The sequence below is a fragment of the Scleropages formosus genome, chromosome 2 (assembly GCF_900964775.1).
Source record: "Scleropages formosus chromosome 2, fSclFor1.1, whole genome shotgun sequence".
Lineage (NCBI taxonomy): Eukaryota > Metazoa > Chordata > Actinopteri > Osteoglossiformes > Osteoglossidae > Scleropages > Scleropages formosus.
Genome location: NC_041807.1, coordinates 25,379,679 through 25,403,262, shown reverse-complemented (window position 1 = coordinate 25,403,262; position 23,584 = coordinate 25,379,679). Strand labels below are relative to the sequence as shown.

Here is a 23,584-nt window from a genome sequence, read left to right as displayed (position 1 = left end):
GCAAGGGACTGCTAGTGCTAAAATTAGACAATAAATGTGTTGGTAACATTTTATGTGAATATTAGAAGTAAATTAGTTGTCCACCTGGAAATCAAGCAGGTCTTTGCTGTATGTATGTATGAAAACTTGAGAATGGTGTAAAATGGTGAATAATTAGTGAATAGCAAGGGGCCTGATGAAAACCTCATCAATAATTGCTGGTACACAGAGGTGTTACTCTACTATGGATTTTCTCTTTAAAACTGCTTTTATCTTTGTCGCTTCAAAAAAACTTTGGTGCTGAAATCTTCAATTATTTTTGGCCATTTTGTATAAAAAATACCAAATTATGGGACCTGATATCCTATAATCCCTATGATATGCTAACAAATGCAGGATGAATATCTTGCCTATTACAAATAGAGGATGAACTTTAGCTGATTTCAGGAGAAAACTGTAAAAAGGGTCAAGCAGAGTGCGTCTTGAAGACATTGTTTCACCGCTAAAGCTAATATAGTATGTATAGAAATGTAAAGCATCCAGAACCACTTGGTTAATCTCAGATGTCTAGTGTAATATTTTATATTGTTTTGCCATGTCGCTATCTGTTTTCATTTACTTATTTGGGGTCTGTATTCACTATAAAATGTAGAGAAAACTTGGAGTAGGTGAGCAAAGTTGGGACAGCTGATAGCATTGTGATTAGTGCTATTGCCTTTAGATCTAAAGATTATAGGATTCATTCCCACCTCTGGCTGTGTACCCTTGACCAAGGTACTTATTCAAAATTGCCCAGCTATGTAAATGGGTAAATAGCTTAACATTATAAGTTGCTTTGCGGAAAAGCATCAGCTGAATGAGTAAATGTAAATGAGATCACACATAAAAAGGCAGAATTTATCTGTTATATCAAAAATTTCATAGTAACTGAGATATTTTTCACAAAAAACGTAGCTAAGTTGCCATAACAGTGTGCTCTGTTGCCTGTTAAACAACTAAATGTTGGACTGAACTTCATTCAAAGACATCTGTTTTGTCTCCAGATTGTGAGAATCAAGAAAGAAATCATGAAACATACGTCACAACAGCTGAAGATGAGAAAATTGAACATCTAAGACCAATTCTGTAACACCTAAACCAAAAACAAAGCACAGCAAAGTAAAACAGAAGACAGTAGACCTCATTTCCACAATGGACAGCACATCTTTGAGGTTTTGGTTCAGATTTAGAATGGGGATGAGCCTTTGGTGGTCAATGTACTACCTACTTACTTTGGTCATCCTTGTACCTGAAGCCCTGCCCACATCCAGTTACACCATGGGTGGCAAGCGGGAGATCAACATTGATGGGGACCTGGTGATTGGGGGCCTTTTTCCAGTGCATGAGAAGGGGGAGGGCATGGAGGACTGTGGCAAGATCAATGAGGAGCGTGGCATCCAGCGGCTTGAGGCCATGTTGCTGGCACTGGACGAGATCAACCAAGATGAACGCACCTTGCCTGGTCTCAAGCTGGGCGCACACATCCTGGACACATGTTCCAAGGACACATATGCGCTGGAGCAGTCCCTGGACTTTGTTCGTGCCTCCCTCACCAAGGTGGATGAAACCGAGTACATCTGCCCCGACGGGTCATATGCCATCCATGACGACTTCCCAGTGGCCATCTCTGGCGTCATCGGGGGTTCATACAGTGATGTCTCCATCCAGGTACTGTAATACTATACTGGTGATCTACTATGTTTCCTGCTTCTTTGTCCTTTTACTATTGACGGGCCTCTTCTGAATAAACAAGTTAGCCAGACCTTCATGCCTCAAAAGAGCCAAAGTAACATTAAAAAGCTGCAGTAACTGACATTAAATGTGTATAGGCTGGATGAACTTGTGGAAATTTTTTTTGAAAATTAATTTTTGTTTGTTTTTGGTTGATTGAGACAATGGTCAGTCTGGCTGAAGTGGTAATGAAAGCAATATCCTTCAAGACAAGGCATTGTGTTAGTGACAGCACTGCAATAACCATACAGCGACTTTCTAGTATTACCAAAGTGTTATGTGTACGTGGGGATGTTTTCAAGCCTGATTCTATAGAATAAAAGAGTTCAGTAAGATACTACAGAATGCTGTGTGATTGATTGCTACCATTCATTACAGCATGTAGTAGGTAATAGCTGCTATGACATAGCCCATCAATTTTTATCTGTGTACAGCATTTCACTTTCAGAGAAAATCAGTCTTTGCCTGTTCTAGTCACAGCACACTATTGACAAGTGGTATATTCTCAGAATGGTGCATTTTTGTATCCTTAATTGAACTGAAAAGTGCACAAATGGGCTAAATATCGGAAAAATACGCACACTTGCATAACATTCACTGCTTAAGAATGCTTCATACAATTTTAGGAACTTACTACAAAAGTCATTTATTATAAAGCCATTAACTGAATTAATCTAATTTATTTGATTTACTGCATATAACTCCATATAACACAGATACCAATTTATTGCAGTGCATTTGTTGTGTAATCAGAATATGCAGAAAAAAGTTACATTTTGAAAATTTTAGATGACTATTTATTAAAAATGCTTAATTAAGAGTTACATAATTAGTATGAGATACATTATGCTCTGTTTATCATTTACAGTATGTGCAGTGTACTTTTATACCATCTCCCAGACAGATGCTGCAATTGTCAAACTGATGGAATGAAACAAGCTGGCGTGATGGAAGTGCCTCCAGCATTCTGTTTGGTACCAAGCAGGTGTTTGAAAGCAAACATTGACGAACAATTAAAGCTGTTTCTTTTTAATTACTTGGTTGTCCCATCATCAAGCCATCATCCATGCAGTCTCCACAGGTGTGTCTGCACTAGGAAAAGTCCCGTGAGAAAATACAGATTGAGATCCAACTTCTTTTGAAGGCAGATGGTGCTGAGCAGTGACAGGAAGGCTGCCAGAGCAAATATAAATGCAGCAGATTCTCAGTTTTTGTAGAGTACGTAAAATGTACATATACATAAAACATATTTCCAGCAACTATTAGGATATTGTTCATACATCCAATTCCAGTAGCTGCTACTGTATCCTTTACATACATAATTCATTCACGTGGTATGAATTATCTGTTTAATAATGTGGTTGTGTTGACAGTCTGAATCTTATCTGTCTTTGTTGGGTCTCAGGTAATCATGAAGTTTTGTGGTGCCATATGTACGGATCCTGGGAGAATCCACACTGCCCATGTGTCAGATTTAAACAAACATATTTCTCTATACTTTTTTGACATTTTGTTAAACGGCATGGGGAGGACAATCAATTGCGACGTTTAACAGCCAAAAAGTCCTTCAGCACTTAGGTATATAGAATTTTATAAGATGTTTTATTGGATGGACTTGATCTTCTGTGATTTCTGTGACTCCCTGACACATTCTACATTATGCAAGATGGCTTAGCATTACAGATTAAAGTAAGCAGTCGTGTGTTCTGACATTCATAGTGATTTAATTTTCAGTTCTATATGCCACTTCTGCGTATAGTCTCTCATGTTTTAATTGATTTACTGAAACTTGGTCCATCTTAGGCAAAACTGAATGAATTACCATAAACCATCATTTACTAATTAAGATTAGTAATGACTGATAATGGATGAAGTACTTAACTGCTTGATTGCACCCGTTTGATAGAAATAATAAACCCTGCTTGAAGAAAGTGAACGTATTTTTAATTTACGTTTTTACTATTGCAGGTGTTCCTTCATGAACATACATTTGGTTTAACATAGCTGAAAAAGTGATTGCAAGGTCTCAGGTAACATTAATTTTAACTTTACATGAATCACATAATGCCTTTAGTCAGATCGGTTTAATTAAGAGATGGGCTGCGACAAAACGCTGCATAGATAAGGATGCTCAATAATCAGGGTCGGAAACCAGTGCTTGAGCAGGCAGAACCTAATAGTGTGATTTCCCAGACTGTCTGAGTATCTGAATGGAAGTGCTCTGGAGGAATGGAGCTGAAGGGCCTGAGTGTTAGGGCCACTTAAGTCAAGGACAGACTGCAGTAAGACTAAGAGCTCCCCAGCTGTGTCCACGTCAGGCATCTCTCGCAACTGTCTCAGCTCAGCAACTGTCTCCTCAGTGAAGAGCTCACAAGTCAGCTCCTCTGAGTCAGTGTTGATGCAGCCTGCTCTGTTTAGATTTTTAGAGGCGTTAGAAGACCAGTCCAGGCCGGGTGACGCAGCCGGCCCCTTGAAAGGGCCCAAGCTGTGGCTTTCCCATCTGTGGGGTGCAACCGGTTGTCAAGGGCCTTGGCAGGAATTAGACCACACATTGAAATCAGTTTGGTGTCTTCACTGTTGATGGGCCTCATATGCAGCCTTTGGCAGAAATGATTTTTTCACAGAGCCTAAAATGAAAGGGGTTAACACATGGCAGAGTGTGTTCTTGCTATTTGCAAAAGGTCTGTTTTGTACTGACACACAGGAAGGTATTAGCCATCTGGGACTGTGTTGTGAGTGTGAATATTGTTTTAATGGAGGGTGGGGGGGGAACTGGTGAATCATTTTTTGTTTTCAGTGATAATGTTGCAATATATGAAAGAAAATAAAGCTAAAAGTATTCTGGCATGGGAAGATTCTATGACAGTGATGCATTATCCCCCTTTGAACGTATTTGATCAGTACAGAAACATGCTGTGGCATTTCATTATGTGAATTCTTTCACAACATCACAATGCCCTGCTTCTCCCTCAGCAAAGAACCTCTGTTCATGTTGGCATTTAGCCACTGAAATCTCCTGTAGTTCTTTCATTCACGTTTCAAGAGTATGCAAAAGGGTTTCACTTACCTTCTTAATTTCAATGAATTAAGGTTTAGGGATTGTTTGATTTTTCAGTATTGCGGTAAACAATGGCACTTATAAAGCTTCTGTCGTCATTTTAACAGATGGTGGAAGTAGGTGGTGATGACAAACCATTTGGTGAGGGCTATAAATTGCATTTGGATTAGAGAAAAAAAAAAAATCACACTAGACCTGAGAAAGCTCATACTTACCTAACAGTTGTCGTGTTCTTCCGGAATCCCTATATAGATACCTAAAAAAAAATTGCTTTGTGCAAGCAATACTGCTTTATCTAAATAGTTGCCTTCAAAGAGATGTGCTGTAAAGAGGAATAGACTTGGAGTGCCCAATTCAGATATGTCTCTATAACATACGTAAAATGGAATTACTTCATTAAAAGAAAGAATGTCGGTACTAATGGATGTATGCTTTAATGTTTTTTCTTTTTTTCAACAATAATTTTTTTGGGTTTCTTTATCAAGAGACAGGAGGTCCTGCTCTCTGGCGGTCTGGGGTTCAAGCTCTGCTTGGGGTACCTCCACCACCAGCCTTACGCCCTGTGTTGCCGGGTTAGGCTTCGGTTCACACCGACCCCACTCGTGACAAGTGGTTTCAGACTGTGTGCGTGTGTGTGTGTGTGTGTGTGTGTGTGTGTGTGTGTGTGTGTGTGTGTGTGTGTGTGTATTAAGAGACAGTAAATTCACTGAGAAGTATAGCAATGTCCTTCCTTAACAATCGCTTCTCTCATTCTGGTGCATAATTTTTGACATTCTTTTTATTAGGTCTCTGTTTTGAAGTACAACACCCATGGAAGGGACAAGCACAAATACACAAAATGTTGCTGCCTTTCACAGTATGCATTATGGTGGTAAAGTGGGGTGGGGACCTCAGCAGTGAATCTCTTCTTGTATATTTACTAAAAGAAGACAGAATGCCTTCACACCACAGACACATTTAGCATTTTAGTTCAAGTCCTGCTTGGTGTTTGTCAAATGGAGAACTCAAAGGTAAGGATATGAGTGAGTGTCATGAAGTGAGATTCCCTGCTGGACTGCTTTCGTCTGTGAGCGATAGGAACTCACTGAGAGACCCTGCTGGAACAAGCAGATGGACTTTTCATGTGGAAGAAATTGTAGCATGTCCAAGAGCAAGAACTGCTATTGCCTACTGTAAATTCAGGCAGCAAGCTCTCCTCTGGGGGGGGGGGGTTGCCTTTGGAGCCAGACTCTTCATTTTCCCCAACCCACCCTCCATTATTATCACAATCAGTCTGATGCTTGTCATTCACATACTGCTCACATTGTACATTGTACTGTATATGCTTGTTCATTTAAAATGGCCATTGAGTACATTTCATCAGTTCACCAGATGTGAACATGCTATCTAGAAAAAGTCCAACCAATACACTGATGTGTAGTTTGTTAAATGTTATCATAAAATATAGAATGTCATGTAGTCAAACTCTGTAAGTAGTTAACCTCTGTAGTCACCTCTGTGAAATATGGTTACAGTGTGCGTAATGAACAAGGCAGTGTAGTTGAATGAATGAAAACACAAACAAAATGTTCTGTTGAGAAAACATTTCTGCAAAAAAATGCAATTGTTGATAGACACACTGTCTGGCTTAATAAGAAAAATGGTGCCTTGCAGCAGTGCTGCTAGTCAATGTTACTGCACAGTAGATGAAGTGGTTGCCCCTAGATGTTATGGGCAAATGTCAAGACTCAAAAATAATAAATAATAAAAGGTAAATGGGATGACTGTCGTAAGTCTTGCATGTTGTAAATTGTACGTGTTGTAAGTTGAGGACGGCCTATATAGAAAAACACTGGAAAAAAGGGAAATACAAGGAATAAGACTCTATTGTCCCTGGGTTCTTAGTCAATACAATTTCAAAGTGACCAGTGCAGTTCCATCTTCAGACTACAGTAACTTTTCTCATTGAAGACATGTCATCCTTCATTGGCTCTTCAAACTGGAACCCATGCTGTCAAAAAATGAAACAAGGAATGAAAGCGATGTTGAACTCTGTGAAAGAGAATGCCATGAAGCACCACAGGTAGCAAATATGCAACCCTATTCATAAACAGAATTTCATCGCACATCAGAATAAAGAGCACCTTCTTATTAGAATGTAATGGTAATGCAATAATGAGCTATTATTTACTGTACTGAATATGGAGCTCCCTGCTTTCACTTACTAAGCTCCTATGACAATGCATCTGTACTGCAAACCCTCTGTAATGTGATATATACACACTAAGATTTTGATTTGCACTCTTTTGATGTAACATAATGTTCTTGAATGTAGAACTATAAAACACTGATTTCTGTGTTGTGGAGTAAGCCACAGGTTTAAACTTGCCTCACTCAGAGCTTCTTATAACATTCATGTCTTTTTGATGGACCTGGGTTGAGGAGGTCCATATTTCACATGCCTTCCCAATTTTCGCAGTAAATGCCATCTGGGTCTTCAAGAAATAGCTCTACCTGTTTTAAGGAACATTGGGCCCCCAGTATGGGCAACATTAATAAGAGTCTTAATGAAACATTGTTTCCGGTCATTTTATGTTTTTTGAGAAGATCTGCTCATAAAATGTAATCAGTGGAAATAAAAATCACAGTGATCAAATCCTGAACTCACTGATTCGAGGTGAGCCAAACTTAAACCACACTCATCCAAAGTACAGTATCCATACTTTGTTTTTTGTTGTAGTGCCTGCTGTAGGACTCTTTGTGCAGAAGTACCTTTCCAGAACACAATGTAACTACACTGACATTCAGTCTAATTAAGTTTTAAAAGTATAACTTGTGATTGCCAGCATGTGAAGCACTCAAATCCCCTCCTGTTATAGTACAGTTGAGCAAGTTACCATGAATTGCTGCTATACGGATTACCCAGCTGTATCAGTGGGTAAATAACAGTTAGTAGCTTAGTATACAAAGCTTAGAACTGTAAGTTGCCAGGTGTCAGGTAAATATGTAAATGAAAATATATAGCAGTGATGATCAGCTACTTGTTTCCACATATGTGAGTATAAATATTCATTAAAGCACAGTTTTCAACAGTTAGAAAAAACTATTGTTAAGTATTTAGAGCTTCCCAGCACATTTTATTTGTTTTAATTTTAGGAATCAGTGAAGAGTTGAAATGGAGGGTACATGCTGAAATGAGTGCTCTGATTATAGTAAATGTAAAAAAAAATAGTGATCAGTTGCTGTCTGAGAGGGGGGGTGCAGTGGCGCAGTGGGTTGGACCACAATTCTGCTCTCTAGTGGGTCTGGGGTTCGAGTCCTGCTTGGGGTGCCTTGCGACGGACTGGCGTCCCGTCCTGGGTGTGTCCCCTCCCCCTCCAGCCTTACGCCCTGAGTTGCCGGGTTAGGCTCCGGTTCCCCATGACCCCGTATGGGACAAGCGGTTCCGAAAGTGTGTGTGTGTGTGTGTGTGTGCTGTCTAAGACTGGTAATAAGAAAAGTGAAAAAACTAACAGTGACAGTTGTGAAAAATCACAAGGAGGAAGGTATCTGATGAGAAATGTGCTGAAGGTGTGATAAATTGTCAGTTGAGAGAGTGTGGTGACAAAAATAGCAAATGTAATTGATGAATTGAGCTTCTTTATCTAAAGCTATCTGTTTTAGGGCATTTGCTGCCACCAGCAGTGAAGACTACAGACATTTAATTGCCAGGTGAATATATTGAGATGGGAACTATTTTATTATGGACACACATGAGATCACTGTTCCCTCTGTTTCAAATATTTAATGGCTGATATTGCACACTGAGATGGGGATACACTGAGGAGTATCTGACAGTCTTACCAATTCTTTCTTCAGAGGATATTTTCCAATATATCCAATATTTTTTTGAAAACCAGTGAATGGCAAAGACTGCTATTATGTACTGTACTGTCACACATTATAATACAGGAAAAGGTATAATGCTGTTCTACATAAGACATGACAATCCCTTATATAAAGATGATGGCAATTTTGACCTATTCAATAATATAAAATGCTATATATAAAACTTTTCTTTCAAGAATTTAATATTTTAATTTATAATGCATGATGCAGTATCAATTTGTCAAGATTAAACACACACAGTCTAAAAAATCTATTCAATTCTTGCTTCTGTGTATAGGAAAATTTGTAGGCCCACACACTTGCCTAAGGATGTACTGTAACACGTTTAAATGACCTGCAAAGACAGATTAAACATATTTGCATTTTAAAATCATGTTTACAGCCTGTCAGCTGGTGGTAAATCTGAATTCAGGTTATACAAGAATGAAAAAAGTGTTTTAGTCTTTTTACTTCTGAGGTATTTAGGTTCCCCGTTGCTGTGTGTCACTGGTTTCCATGGTAATGCCCCTCTGAAGCAAAGTCTTGCACTGTTGAGGTGACAAGGGCGCTGAGGAAATCCTACTTCCCCTGACAACCAGTTGTTGTCTCCTCGTACTCCTGCTAACTGTAGCTGCACTTCATTGCTGTGACACGCATTGTCATTTTAATGAGGGAAAAATATCAGATCGGATTATTAAAACACAAATGTCAGTGAAGCCTACCTATGCTACTACTGGCTGTATTCTTATGTCTTTATGCGTTGTGTGATTTTTTTTTCCAGCTCTTGTTTATTTAGGATCAAAAATTTCATAAGATTTCATAAGAAATGTCCGGCAGGGTGTTTCAGTAAACAATGAAAATCTCTTGTCAGTTCCAAAATTCCCAATAGAATCCAATCCTCAGTGGGCATGATCCTGGCTATTTCAATAGCATTTCATCTTCTGGCCTTTGTGTCTTGAAGCTGCTTTCTTATTCCAGTCCCTCTTGGTCCGTCAGTCTTCTGAATCTGATTCTCACCAAGGTCTGAATATTCAAACCGCATGACTGCACTTTTTTATTGCTGGCATTGCTGTAGCATCTGCAAAGAAATGTGCTGATTTAAATCAGTCTCGTAAGACTTAAACATAAATCTGTTATAAAATGTGACATTAAAAATGCATGTTGACACTAGAGTGCAGAGTTTTAAAAAAATGGGATCTGAATGATGTCCATAGGACCAATACTGCCACTGTTCCCTCCAGGCCATGGCAAGACCCTGGAGCAAAAGTTAGTCAGTTGATGTGGCTACACTGTGTGCCATCACTTGTCACACTGATATTGCCCATAACCACTTGCATCACTAGATTCAGCTAGCAAACTAAGCAAAATTTGTGTTTTCCTAACAGGATGCACCACACATATACGGGCAAGCGAATTTCATTGGAGGTGTTTGCACTGAAATCCAGATAAACAACAACTGAATCTGATGGCACTTTGGGGAACAAAGAATTTGATAGGAAAAAATTCAAAGATGAATAATGTATAGTGACTCATATGAAGCACAATGTTCCATTATTCCAGATTTAGAGAATTTCCTAACTATGCCTCAGCAGCAACGGACAAAAAAATTGTAGAATGTCATGAAAATGAAATGATCATCCCTGGCTCAGATGGATGGATGCATCTTGGAATCATAATCTTGTGCTCAGCTCTCTTTTTTAGCGGTCTGAATTGTTTGAGTAAGAAGCCTGCCTTCGATTTCTGACATCTCTCATCTCTGCCACTTTTCAAATACGAATTCATCTCTTTTGTTTTTTTATTTTTACGTTTTTCTAGTTTAGGTGTATGCCACATCATTATACTAAAGATGAAGGAAATAGTTCTTTTAGGCTTTAGATGACAGAAATTAAGATACATTTAGAATAACCTCGTTGTTGCTCTGTTTGTCTTAACAGCTGATAGACACTCACACAATTATTTCATATACTCCCCTTCTATATAAGAAGATGACAACAGACTAAAGAATGGTGCAAGGTTTTAAAGTTGTATAGATAAAAAATCTTTTGAGCAGCAAAGTTCAGTCTCTTATTCTTATTGTATCTAATTATTTGTATTTTTGTGAGCATATGTTACTGTACCTTGACAAAATGTAAAATGAGCCCCAGAAACAATAATTTTTAGCAATGTTCTGTGAACTGTTCAGTGGTCTATTCTGTTCCTTGTTCTACATACTGTATGGTCTAGCGTGGATCTCTGTCCATCTTCCAGGTGGCCAACTTGCTTCGACTTTTCCAGATCCCTCAAATCAGCTACGCCTCCACCAGTGCCAAACTGAGTGATAAGTCACGCTATGATTATTTTGCTCGCACTGTGCCGCCAGACTTCTACCAGGCCAAGGCCATGGCTGAGATCCTACGTTATTTCAACTGGACCTACGTGTCCACAGTGGCCTCAGAAGGAGATTACGGTGAGACAGGCATCGATGCCTTCCAACAGGAGGCCCGTGCCCGGCAGATCTGCATAGCAACTTCTGCCAAGGTGAGCCGCTCTATGAGTCGCTGGAGCTACGAGGGCGTCATCCGTTCACTGCAGCAGAAGTCCAATGCCAAAGTGGTCATCCTGTTCACGCGCAGTGAGGATGCACGTGAGCTGCTGGTGGCTGCTGCCCGCATGAACGTTAGCTTCATCTGGGTGGCCAGTGATGGCTGGGGTGCCCAGGAGAGTGTAGTGAGGGGTAGTGAGCGTGTGGCCAATGGGGCGTTCACCATTGAGCTGGCCTCCTACGCCGTACGGGAGTTTGCAGACTACTTCACCAAGCTGCACCCGTACAACAACACACGCAATCCCTGGTTCCGGGAATTCTGGGAGCACCATTTCCAGTGCAGCCTCCATGAGCTGGGCTGCAGCCAGCATTCGTTGCGTGACAGCAACTTTGAGGTGGAGTCCAAGATCATGTTTGTGCTCAACGCCGTGTATGCCATGGCCCATGCCCTACACAACATGAGGCAGGCCGTGTGTCCCAACTCCACCAAGCTCTGTGATGCCATGAAGCCAGGCAATGGGAAGAGGTTCTACAGGGATTTCATACTGAAAACAAAGTTCGATGGTATGTGTACAAAATTAGAATATTGTTCGAAAATGTGTAAAAGGTACATTTGTCCTATTAACTTTTACAACATGTAGTAGAATGGTTTTTCTATATTCTTGTCCAAGATACATCATGCAACTATGATTTGGGACTTTAAACCAAAAAGTACATTGCCCTCCATTAAATGACTCCAAAATCTACCAAAAAAGATATAATTGATATGGTGTTTTTATACCAACATCACCACAGTCTGAATTGCAGAATTGCAGTAACTCCAAAATTCTATGATGGTGTCACAATATAGCCTCATGCATATTTAACCAGTAGTGTCAGCAATGTGAGCCAATTAGAAATACAACCATGAAGTGAGGACAAAATTTGATTTCGAGGAAAAGGTTGTTTTCATTTGCTCTTGAAAAGATGTTGATGATTCAATTTGCCACGATAAAGCATTCATTATCAGTTAAGCACTCAGACATGAATTTAGTCACACTTTGCCTTACATGTTTTTTTGAAAAAGCAGATTTTGACAAATGAAGAAACATACTGTCAGCTTTCAGAGAGAAAAAACCTTGGAGTTTTGCCATGGTGTCTATTTTTCATGGTAAATGACATTATGAAGATAAATAGACAAATGATTTTAGCTTATTGTGTTCTTTAGAGCCTGCTTGGTATGTGACATTTACAATAGTAAATTAATTACTAATTAATCTATTAGTCAATTTTAAAAAGGACAAGAGTAACATAAGAATAATATGAGTGATTTCGATAACATGCTTGCTTGTTCCTTTTTTGCATCCCCAAAGCCCCCTTCCGGCCAGCGGACACAGAGAATATTGTCCGTTTTGATGCATATGGGGACAGCCTTGGCCGCTACAACATTTTTCATTACCACCAGGAAGATGGTAAATACGTGTACAGGAAAGTTGGGTACTGGGCTCAAGGCCTGTCACTGAACATGTCGCTCATCCCCTGGCCCAACCAGCTGATTCCCACATCTCAGTGCAGCGACCCCTGCAGGAAGAATGAAGTGAAAAGTATGCAGCCTGGGGACGTGTGCTGTTGGATCTGCATCCCCTGCCAGCCCTACCAGTACCTACTGGATGAGTTTACGTGTATGGACTGCAGTTTTGGCCAGTGGCCCCTGGATAACCTAACAGGGTGCTTCGACCTGCCAGAGGAGTACATCCACTGGGAGGATGCTTGGGCCATTGGGCCTGTCACCATTGCCTGTCTGGGCATGCTCTGCACGCTTTTTGTCATTGGTCTCTTTGTGAAGCACAATGATACACCAGTGGTGAAGGCCAGTGGGCGAGAGCTCTCCTACATCTTGCTTCTGGGCGTGCTTATGTGCTACAGCATGACCTTTGTGTACATCACCAAGCCTTCAGCTGCTGTGTGCACGCTGAGGAGACTAGGCCTGGGCACTTCATTTGCCGTGTGCTACTCTGCGCTGCTGACCAAGACCAACCGCATTGCACGAATCTTCAACGGCGTGAAGGATGGCGCTCAGCGGCCTCGCTTCATCAGCCCTACGTCACAGGTGGCTATCTGCATGGCGCTCATCTCTTGCCAGCTGGTGGTTGTGGTGGTCTGGTTGCTTGTGGAGGCACCCGGTGTACGCAAAGAGGTGAGCCCTGAACGAAGGGACGTGGTCACTCTCAAGTGCAACAGCAAGGACTCCAGCATGCTAGTGTCCCTCACCTACAACTGCGTGCTCATCGTACTCTGCACCGTCTACGCCTTCAAGACCAGAAAATGCCCCGAGAACTTCAACGAGGCCAAGTTCATCGGCTTTACCATGTACACCACGTGCATCATCTGGCTCGCCTTCCAGCCCATATTCTATGTCACTGCTAGTGACTACAGGGTGAGTAATGACCAAGAGCATAATGCATCTACAGTACAAACTTATTTTGATTCGAACCAGAGGCCAGAGTAATCTACAGATATTTAGCAACCTACATGTTCCATTGTAATGCACATAAATTGCTGTACATATCTTAACGCCAAATTATAATTTCCAAAAAAGAGAGAAAATGCGTGAAACTAGTTTGATGGCTGACGTTCTTGATATACCTGCAGACTGATATGATAGCTGGCAAATCCTTTTGACCACTGGCCTTTAAGTTTAGTAAAAGGATTAGCCTTCTTTTTATGAGGCTTTATAAACCTGCTGAAGAGAGATGAGAGATACTGCAGAAAGATTACATCCTGGAAAATCAGCTGTTCAAACAAGACTTATTAGGCACCAAGTCACATGGCCATTGATGAAATCTTCTGCTTTATGATAAACAGCTATGACTGAATAATGACAACACTGGCACACCCTACCGCCATCACAAAAGATAGGCAGGACAAAATTAATTCAGTTTATTGTGATGAAATTAATAAGAGCACAAAATTATTTGGATGTCAAAACTGATTTTTTTTGCTCTTTGTGACTGGTGATAAGTGGATCAGCTGAGGAAGACTCACTCTGAAGAAGAAATACTAAGATATCTCCCACATTCAGTTTGATGTCTACAGTCGGCAGCACATGTTTGAGGGGTGTTCAGAAAAGGTAACAGAGGAAGTTTCCACACTGGTTTCACAGGGGAGAAACTCTCAGCAGGGGTTAGTGGGAGTGAGTGTGGGCCAGGTAGGTGTCCCTGTTTGGGTGTCCCTCTCTGGGTCCTGAGATGCAAAAACAAATTGGATAAAAAGCAAATGCAGTTGAACATTAGATATTAACTTTTCTTTTCACTCCCAGGATGACCCAGTTCTGTTTTGAAGGGATACCAGATGCAGACTTTTTACTTTGAGGAATAATTGAAAAAAAAAGGAAAATACACACACACACACACACACACATTTTCAGAACCGCTTGTCCCATACGGGGTCACGGGGAACCGGAGCCTACCCGGTAACACAGAGCGTAAGGCCGGAGGGGGAGGGGACACACCCAGGACGGGACGCCAGTCCGTCGCAAGGCACCCCAAGCGGGACTCAAACCCCAGACCCACCGGAGAGCAGGACTGTGGTTCAACCCACTGCGCCACCGCACCCCCAAAAAAGAAAATATGAAAAGCAAAATAAAAACAAAATATGGCTAAACAATACAGGAGGGACCTTGCAGTTCTGTGTATTTAACAGTTACTGATGTGTTCAGAAGCTCAGGTTCTGCCTCCTAGGTGAATCCTAGAAATATGTCCTTGAACATGAAAGGCAGGGGTGTGTAGCTCATCATATCACGATGAATCAGGGGTCACACAGATGGAAACATCAGTTAATGTGAAATAACAGAAGCACTTTGTTTTACTTCTCTAAGGCACAAAGACCTCCATCTGTTTAGCCTGAGTTTATTATTTTTCCCCATATTTGCGTGTGCTCTTGGCTAGCTTTTTTCAGGGCACTCTCTCCCTTGTAACCTCTGTTCTGCTTTGAGTGACACGTCATTTCAAAGTCAAATTTGATCTCCAGGGGCCTCTCCTGTTTCTGAACCAGGCCACATCAGCTGACTCTCCTGTGTACCAATTGCTAACATAGTAGAAAATCAAGGCCAGACCAGTGTTAAATAATTGGTGTGGGGTACATTTTAGCTTCTATCCAGTTGGCTACAGGGTTTACAGCATGTTCCATCAATTTGTTTCCTTGAACCAAATCAAGAAAAGTCTGTATGTAAAATGTATACGTCAGTTACTATTGTACTTTATGCAACTACATTTTTAATATGTAGATCATCCTTATAGTCTCATTACACTGTTGCTGATTTCTAGATCTTTAAGCTCAAATTGTGTAATGTGACACTACATTATTCTTACAATGATCTCCTCCTGCCACACTAAAACCCATGTCTGAGAACAGCTCTGTTTTGAAGAACATATAGAATCCAAGTTGAACGTTCATGAGCATAGTAATCATTAAAACTATGGAAAATCACGGCTGATAATGTGAGAAAATGGATGCTATTTAGCATATTAAAGGCAAAGTAGTTTGAGAAGGTGATTGCACTAATCTTCTTGTCAGGCCACCTGGCTGCACGTACACTTCATATTTCTGTCTGTACACCCTACAAAAATGTCAGCCTGTGTGTATGAGCTATGGAGGAGAGCTGTGTCGGTCCAGCAGAAAGATCCCTTCCCCATCACAGTTGATTAGTGGGTCGGTGAAAAGCAGGTCATCTTTACCGAAAGTTCAGGGCTGCCGAAAAACAGGTGATCCAACAAGTGCTTTTCTATCCTGAAGCTCTGACACTTCATTATTATAATCACATTGCTTATGTATGCATCACTATTTCGGGGGTGGAGAAATGAGTGCAAGAAGTCAGTAACCTGGATTAAATAGGATTCCACGTGTCTTTTGTATGTTTTCTGAAGGGATTAATATGCGCTTGCATGCGGGAACAAGATAATGCAATAGTCAGTCAATATTTTCGTCAATCAGCATAATATATGATCATGATACTTGATTTGACTGACTTAGTTATGAAAGCTTTCTCTCATATTGTGTATTGTTCCATTGTATTTGTAATTTCAGTACACCAACGCAGGGTCTGTGGCTAAAGGAATCAGAATTACTTCTGCAGTCTCACCCTCAGCAGTTTCTTTAATCAGTCTCAAAGACTTAAAAATTCCCTTTCATCCACCATGTTTTGGCGTGTTTACTTTGTCGGTGTTATTGCAGTTATGATGTGCTCTTATTGCTATTCAGGAAGTTCCCACCCTTCTCTTGGGTCCACTGATATCAACATTGTCTCTGACTCCACAACTGGAGACAGAAGAGCAAAATTTCTAAATCAGGTGAAGGAGGGGTGTCCATCATTTGCACAGTTTAGTGCATATCTCAGGGAACATTTCTTTTCCTTCTCAGCCCTTGTTTATCTCCCAAAGTGCCACCCTGACCAGGCATACAGATTGGCTCCCACTCTTTCCTGGGTGAAGCTGAATGGCAGAGATCTCCAAACACTTTGAGCCCTTTCCTTTTGAAGAGCTGCACCATTCATACAACTGTCAGTAAAGCCTTTTTTGTTTGAATGGTGTGTCCTTTGTTAGAAAGCATGCATTTCAAAGCTAGACATACTAGGCTGCATACCAACAGGATCTGGCAAAAGTGTAAGATTCTCGGCTCAGACGGCTACACTTTTTGCTGCTCATTATCCATAGATGGGCGAAATGGCCAAAGAATCTTCTTTTTTAGCTTTTGCACAAATCAGTTAATTAACGGTGCATGGATTTTATTACTTGGTGAATGTGCTGAGTATTATACTTTTTGTACTACACTGTACTATACTTCACAGGCTTTTTAGTGATTCAATATTTACATAATTTCCAGGCAGAACTTTCAGTAAAACTGCCAGTCTATAGAAGTCATGACATGGTAAAGCTATGATTCTTGTAAGTAATTCATACCTGATTTTTTATCTGCCTTTCTCTCATTTTTGGCCAGTGTTGGTCTTCTTTCACTTAGGAGACATAGCGTCACTAGATGCCTGGAAAGCCAGAGACAAAAATCACACTGTGCTTAAGAACCTTGAAGATTAAATCAAACTCAATTTGTTAGAGGCAGAAAACCACCCCATGACTCCAAATGAAATGATATGACCAGTTAACAAAATCAGGGAGAATAACACTGAGCAAATACAAAAGAGGCCACAGATTAGGAGATGACGATGGACTGCGCTGAAGCCACTTATTGCCACACTGCACTTGGCTTCCTTGACCCACTCACATCTACAGTCCTTTGTGAGTGTGATAAAAGGTCACTGCGAAGGGGGTGGAATGGGAAAGGGGTGCATCCTGGCTGTGCAATACTAGCCTTTTCCACTCCCGGATGACTATGGTTTTTGGATTACTTGTTGGGAACGGCCATCCAGGCTTATGAGAATGCACTCACATCTCTGTCTTCTTCATCTTGTCCACAGGTGCAGACAACCACCATGTGCATCTCGGTTAGCCTGAGCGGCTCTGTGGTGCTGGGCTGTCTCTTTGCTCCCAAAATCCACATCATCCTGTTCCAGCCACAGAAGAATGTGACCACGCTCAGGGTCACCACCACCCGCTTTAGTGCAACTGGCACTGGACATGGGTCCAGCTACTCGCATGGTATCTCCATCTATTGCCATGACAGCTCATATTGCCATCACAACATTTTTCTTATGTGCACCTATTAGTGGTTAGCTGAGTAAATGTGCTAATGCAAGACAACTTTGTGTATCTTATCAAAGAAAGGATTTTCTTCTGAGGTGAAAAAAAAGATAGAATTAGATCTTAAAATGTAATGCATAACCCAAGTGTAAAACACAGAGTACATCAGGGGACATTTTACTGCAGCCTATTTAATGCAGGGATACAGTGCTGTTTCCAATACAGAGACGCAAAACATGCAAAGGACATCATATTTATTCATTGACTAGCTAATCAGATAAATGGTCCTTGAGCACATTCATACACTTCTTTTATATATGTGTGTATCATTAAAGCATTGCCATTTCTGAAAAGAGCTTTTCAGGGCCATAACTGGTTTTATAGACACTTGTCTGAGAATTTGGAAGGACTAAGTGAAGACCTTCCTGACTTAGTCGCAAGCGCTGAAATTCATCCAATCTATTTAACGGTAACAAACAGTGAGGATGCATAGAACTAAAATGTAATTAAGATTTGTACAAGCAAACAAAGCCAATAAACTTCACACCAAATAAATGAAATTAAATGGTTGGATTATATTAGTAGATTTATTATGCATTCATGGACATAAAAGAGAAAAGCTGATGTTTTGTGGTGGCATAATGGCACAGCGGGAAGTGTTGCAACCTCATAGTGCCTGCGCTCTATGAGTCCATCTCAGTCTGCGTAGACTGTGATCCGCTTAATTTATTCTGCACATCTTTTTACAAGTCGCAATTCAAATACCATTCAGGTAAATCAAAGTAGAAATGTGACAGAACTTCAGTTTGTGACATTTATATGAATATTCAAAGTAGCACAGATCATAAACTCTACTTTGACTGAGATCAGCCAAATAGTGGTTTGTTGAGCAGTTGCAATGAAGAGATGCTCATCTTCTGAAAGTGGTTATTCTGAGCTCCAGGCTCCAAATCCAGTGTAGACATGGTGCTGCTTGGTTGCACATTAAATCAGCTGCACGGTACAGCAATTTAATATTGCTTCATTTCTATCCTTCAGCTTCAGCCTCCAATTACGTACCGACAGTGTGCAACGGCCGAGAGGTGGTAGACTCCAAGACGTCCTCCCTGTGAAGACCTAAAGAACATGTCCCATGGCCAAGCCTACACAACGTAGAGCTACGCGTCCAGAGGTTTCTTAGTGTCTGTACTGTAACTTGGTCCTAAGTGAAATCGGTACAAAATTTGCACCCTGGAAAGGAGAAGGTTGGACGCTCAATTATATGACATTATCACCCAACTGACTTTCAATTTAAAACAAATTTTGTCCCGTATCAAAGGTCTCTGAACAAGGACCAGGTAGGTAGGTGTGTATGAAGGTCTTTCAGGAATGCTGCTAACATGCACAGCACTTAGGCAACAAATATTTCAGTGAACACCTACATAAACACCAACCCACCAGAACCCAGCTTGCAGTATAGGGTTCCTGTCTCATATTTAACATTTTATGACCTCTGGCTCTCTGGTGCTCCCATTTGCTCATGTGGGGAGCACCGTTGTTCATTCATTTAGTAGGCTGTGAGAAACCTCACTGTTGAGAAAGATTGCAAATATGGGAACGGGACCCCATGCTTGCTCCCATCTTTGTGTCCTGCGAGTACTGTGTCCCAGTTATGTTTATTTCCATGCTCTAGTATTATAACAGTCAAAATCATAAGTAGAGAAGACATGCCATTCAGTATTCCCCTGCATTTTGACAAAAACTAACATTTTATTTGAAATGCAGTCAATGATAGTAAATTTGTTAAAATGTAGAATACAAGAGCAATGTTTTTAACGTTAGGTTTTGGTGAACAAGTTTGTGATTTCTTGTAATTTATGTAAATAAAATGTGTTTTTTATTATTAAAAATGTGATTCCATAACTTCAATTTTGGCTCAGCGTCTTGCTTGCTAAGTTGAAAGCTACCATTTTTGGACTCAAGGTCAATATATAACAGGTACTTTGCTTGAAATTAGGAGCATCGTGAATTTTCAACAACTCCAAATACATCTGCGGCATCTGTGTACATCGTGGACAAACACCGATCACACATGCAGCTGTAAGGAAATATCATTTTGGATTATTAAATATCATTTTTGAAATATCATTTTTGGCTCATTAAAATCAGCAAATCTGGACGTGTTCCTGAGTCTGATGTCCACGGCAAGCCAGTGTCAAAAATGGTTGATATAACAGCGCCGCCTAGTGTGGAAACTTGTTTACAACATTCTGAATTGGATTTCAGTTGTAACTGTGCAGGAAAATTAATTCCAACTAATAGCAGATCATAATGGTGCGTCAGACAACCTGAGCTGCGGGTTTGAATCCAACGCTGTGAGGAGTTTTTCTGTACTTCCGTGTTTGGGTGGGTGCCCTCTGGTTTCCTCCCACACTCCAAGACCTGTTTCAAGAGAACAGTTTCAACATCTGTTTCAAGAACCTGTTTCAAGTGACTCCAAATGTCCTGTAGTGTGTGTGTGTGTGTGTGTGTGTGTAGCTGCCTTCCGTGGGACTGGCTTCCTGTCCGTGGTGTACTGTACCTCACACAGTACATCTCGTTTTGGGGACAGGCTCTGGACCACCATGACCCTCCAGTGGACAAGTGGTTTGCGACAATGCCCAAATTTTTTTTTAAAAAAGGAAAATCTCTCGGTTCTTTTCAAATCCAGTTTGGTCATAACTTACCATAAACCCAATTTTCTAAACATTTTTTGTTGAGGGGGAACAATTTTTTTTTTTTTTTACATTTTCTGCTTACTGTAGAATACCACATTATTATATATTTTAGGGGTCCCAAAATATTAGCAATTATACTGAATAGTATACTAATCAGTATATCAGTGACACTAATAGTTTGGGGACAAATTATGCTTACTTGAACACATGTTCTAGAATATTCTACTCATCTTACTCCTTCTGCATGACAGTATATTCTGACTGAAGCATCTGAGACATATCCACAACACTCCTCCCCAGAATCTGCGTTCACTTCCTCATGACATTTCCCTGTGTGGCCTCTGAAATGTATCACTGACAGTTTGACACCAAGAAAAGTGACAATAAATAGAGGAATGTACCCTTAGTTTCATATAGACTACACTCGAGAAGCACAATGATCACAACTGCTGTGCACAACCAACAAATCTGCACCAATAATCAAGTCAGGTTTTCATCTCAAATTCCAGGAAGCCAAATGTTTGCTTTATCCAGCAATATTTTATCCCATCTGTTTATTGCAGTAACCGGAATGATTTATGCCTGATCTATTCCACATTAATTAAATTGAAGGCAGTATCTTTCAAACCCATCTAACACACAGCTCATCATTTCAAAGCGTAAAATGGATTCATTTCACCACCCTAGATGATAAAATTAATATTAAAAAACATGTCAAAAAATTAATTTTTATCAGAGTATTTAATAGAACAAGTGCGAGATACGATGCAGATATGAATTTGCAGCATCTTGAGTAGAAGCCCAGTGAGAATCACCTGCTCCTTGCTATAACTCCAAATCAGACATAATTAGAATCTGAACTGCAAATTCATCTATTCTTTTTTGTGTATTATATCTACTCATATGTGACATACAATACTCTTCTGCTTTTACTATAACATTTAAGAAAATATATAAAAAAACAAGAGCACAACACTGTTTTATTTGCCTACTTTTTATTTTACTTACTTGCCATCGAGTAATTACGAGCAATGTTTTAAGCAAGGTCCCTGAGTAATAAATGTGGGTGTTGTGACCAAAAATCAGATAAACAAGTGACTGACTTCTTCGTCACCCATTATATTCCCTGACAAACCGGCCTGGTCCTCCAGCAGAAGTGACTGGTGCAGCTGTCAACCACTGTTAGGATGGTGGGTGAACCCAACCGGACCGGAGCTCTACCAACCTGCAGCTCTTGGTACCTGGTCTAGGTAATATGACAAGTTGTGAATATTATGAATTAATACCTGGGTGTGTGATGTGGGATAGCAGCCTGTCTGTGGAAAACTGGGTGTGACGACTAACTTTGCAAGGATTGACAAGCAGGAAGAGCTCATTTAAAAAACAGCCTTCAAAGCTGGAGACACTGGAGGACACCTTGTCGGTGTTATTTAGAGCTGCCTCCGCCACAGTCCAAGCCGCCGTTTCCATGGCAACCACGTCTCTGTTTCAGTGTGCTGCAGAAGCTCCTTCATGTTCACGCTCCACCAATCTAGGGATCTGCAAAGGTCATAAGATCAACAGTTACTTTCGAGGCGAATGCACTATAGCGCTGCAGCACTCGCACCATTACAAGTAGCGGTCATTGTCCTCCTATCAATAGTCACAGTTGTAGCATATCTCTCTATAAGAAAATTATGTTTCTGGATGATTCATAGAAAGACAGTGCATTTCCTCGCTGCGCTCACATTTTCTATCTGTGGTATTTTTTCGGCTCTTTCTGAGTTTACCAGGAAATCCTGCTCGTGAGGGTAAACAGTAGCTTCTGTAGCTTGGTAATGTAAATATTCCAAACACAGTGCTGCAGCAGCTCAGCTCCCCTTGCAGTCGACTCCTGTCCTGTGGTGGTCCTTTGCAGCCAAGATGTTCTGTGACAGGAAAAAAAGCTAAAAAAATCCAAAGAAACAGGCAAACAAAAACCTACCAGGAGACCCTTCCTGGGATGTAATGACAGCTGGTTTGAAGGAGCGTAATTTCCAGAAAAACACATCACACTTACAGGTCATGACAGGGTCACAGAAAATGTCTCTCCGGCGAGAGGGACCTCCTTTCTGTCGGCGCAAAGGCAGAAAGCTCTGCGCTCTTTGTCACCTCCATTCTCTCCGTTCCAAATCCTACCTTACTGCACAAAAAGCCAAGCTGCACTACTCCGGAATCTCCAGCTTTTGAGCCATTACAGACACATTTGTTGTTTGCCTGCTAGGTCGAAGCATATTATTATGAGAAAAGAAAGTTATAAAGTGTATTTTTTTCTGCTTGGTTTAATTTGATTTCTTTTGATTTAATTGGCCTCCAGCTATTATATTATGTAGAGAGCAATTTCCCTGCACACACTCAAGAGCAGAACAATGCATGACATGACATTGTATCAGAAATTGAGTTCTGTTGGCTGACAAAGTCCCTCCCATATGAAGCTGTGTACACCGACAGCGGGTTCATTGCGGAGGAGAGGAGGCAGAGACACAGCGACTCCGAGACACATTCATGAAGCAATGACCCGCAAGCTTAACTGGGGAATGGAGCCAACGCCTGTGACAACATCTCCTCCGAAAAGAGAAAAGCTGCACGACACGCTGGTGTTTGCAAAGCTGTTGTTGAGCACAGCAACGTTCTTCGTACACAGTTTTTTGTCCATAGCAAATTGAATTGTGCAAAAGTGCACAGTAAAAACTGGCGCAGCTTTGGGTACGTAAGAGAGTCACGGCAAGGCAAGAGATCGCACAGTTTCTTGGCCTGGTTTGGAGACTGGACCCGTGCAGTAGCCAGACATTGTAGTCTTGGAAATTAGACAGGTTGTAGGACCCCCTGAATAGTTCCAGATCAAAAAAATTGACTTTCTGCAGAAATATGTCCACATTCCACATTTGTCCACATTTAAAAAAGGTCTTAAAACTCTTTCATCCTCACTTCACCCATGTTCATGGAAGGTGTAAATTGTTCATGCACCATAACTTTAAGATCAGCTACTCCTGCAATGTAACGTAAATGTTTATATATTATATAT

At 40.8% G+C, this 23,584-nt stretch overlaps 1 protein-coding gene across 1 annotated transcript in view; it reads left to right on the top strand.

The window, feature by feature from the left end:
* LOC108936890 (metabotropic glutamate receptor 2-like) overlaps positions 1–19,603 on the top strand; it is a 31,242-nt gene extending 11,639 nt beyond the window's left edge. The window contains exons 2-6 of the mRNA XM_018756531.2: positions 1,023–1,686; positions 10,901–11,738; positions 12,527–13,590; positions 17,623–17,803; positions 18,884–19,603. Coding sequence (XP_018612047.1) covers positions 1,171–1,686; positions 10,901–11,738; positions 12,527–13,590; positions 17,623–17,803; positions 18,884–18,957 — 2,673 coding nt within the window. The 5' untranslated portion in view covers positions 1,023–1,170 and the 3' untranslated portion in view covers positions 18,958–19,603. The remainder of the gene's footprint in view (positions 1–1,022; positions 1,687–10,900; positions 11,739–12,526; positions 13,591–17,622; positions 17,804–18,883) is intronic.
* Positions 19,604–23,584: the final 3,981 nt, after the last annotated feature.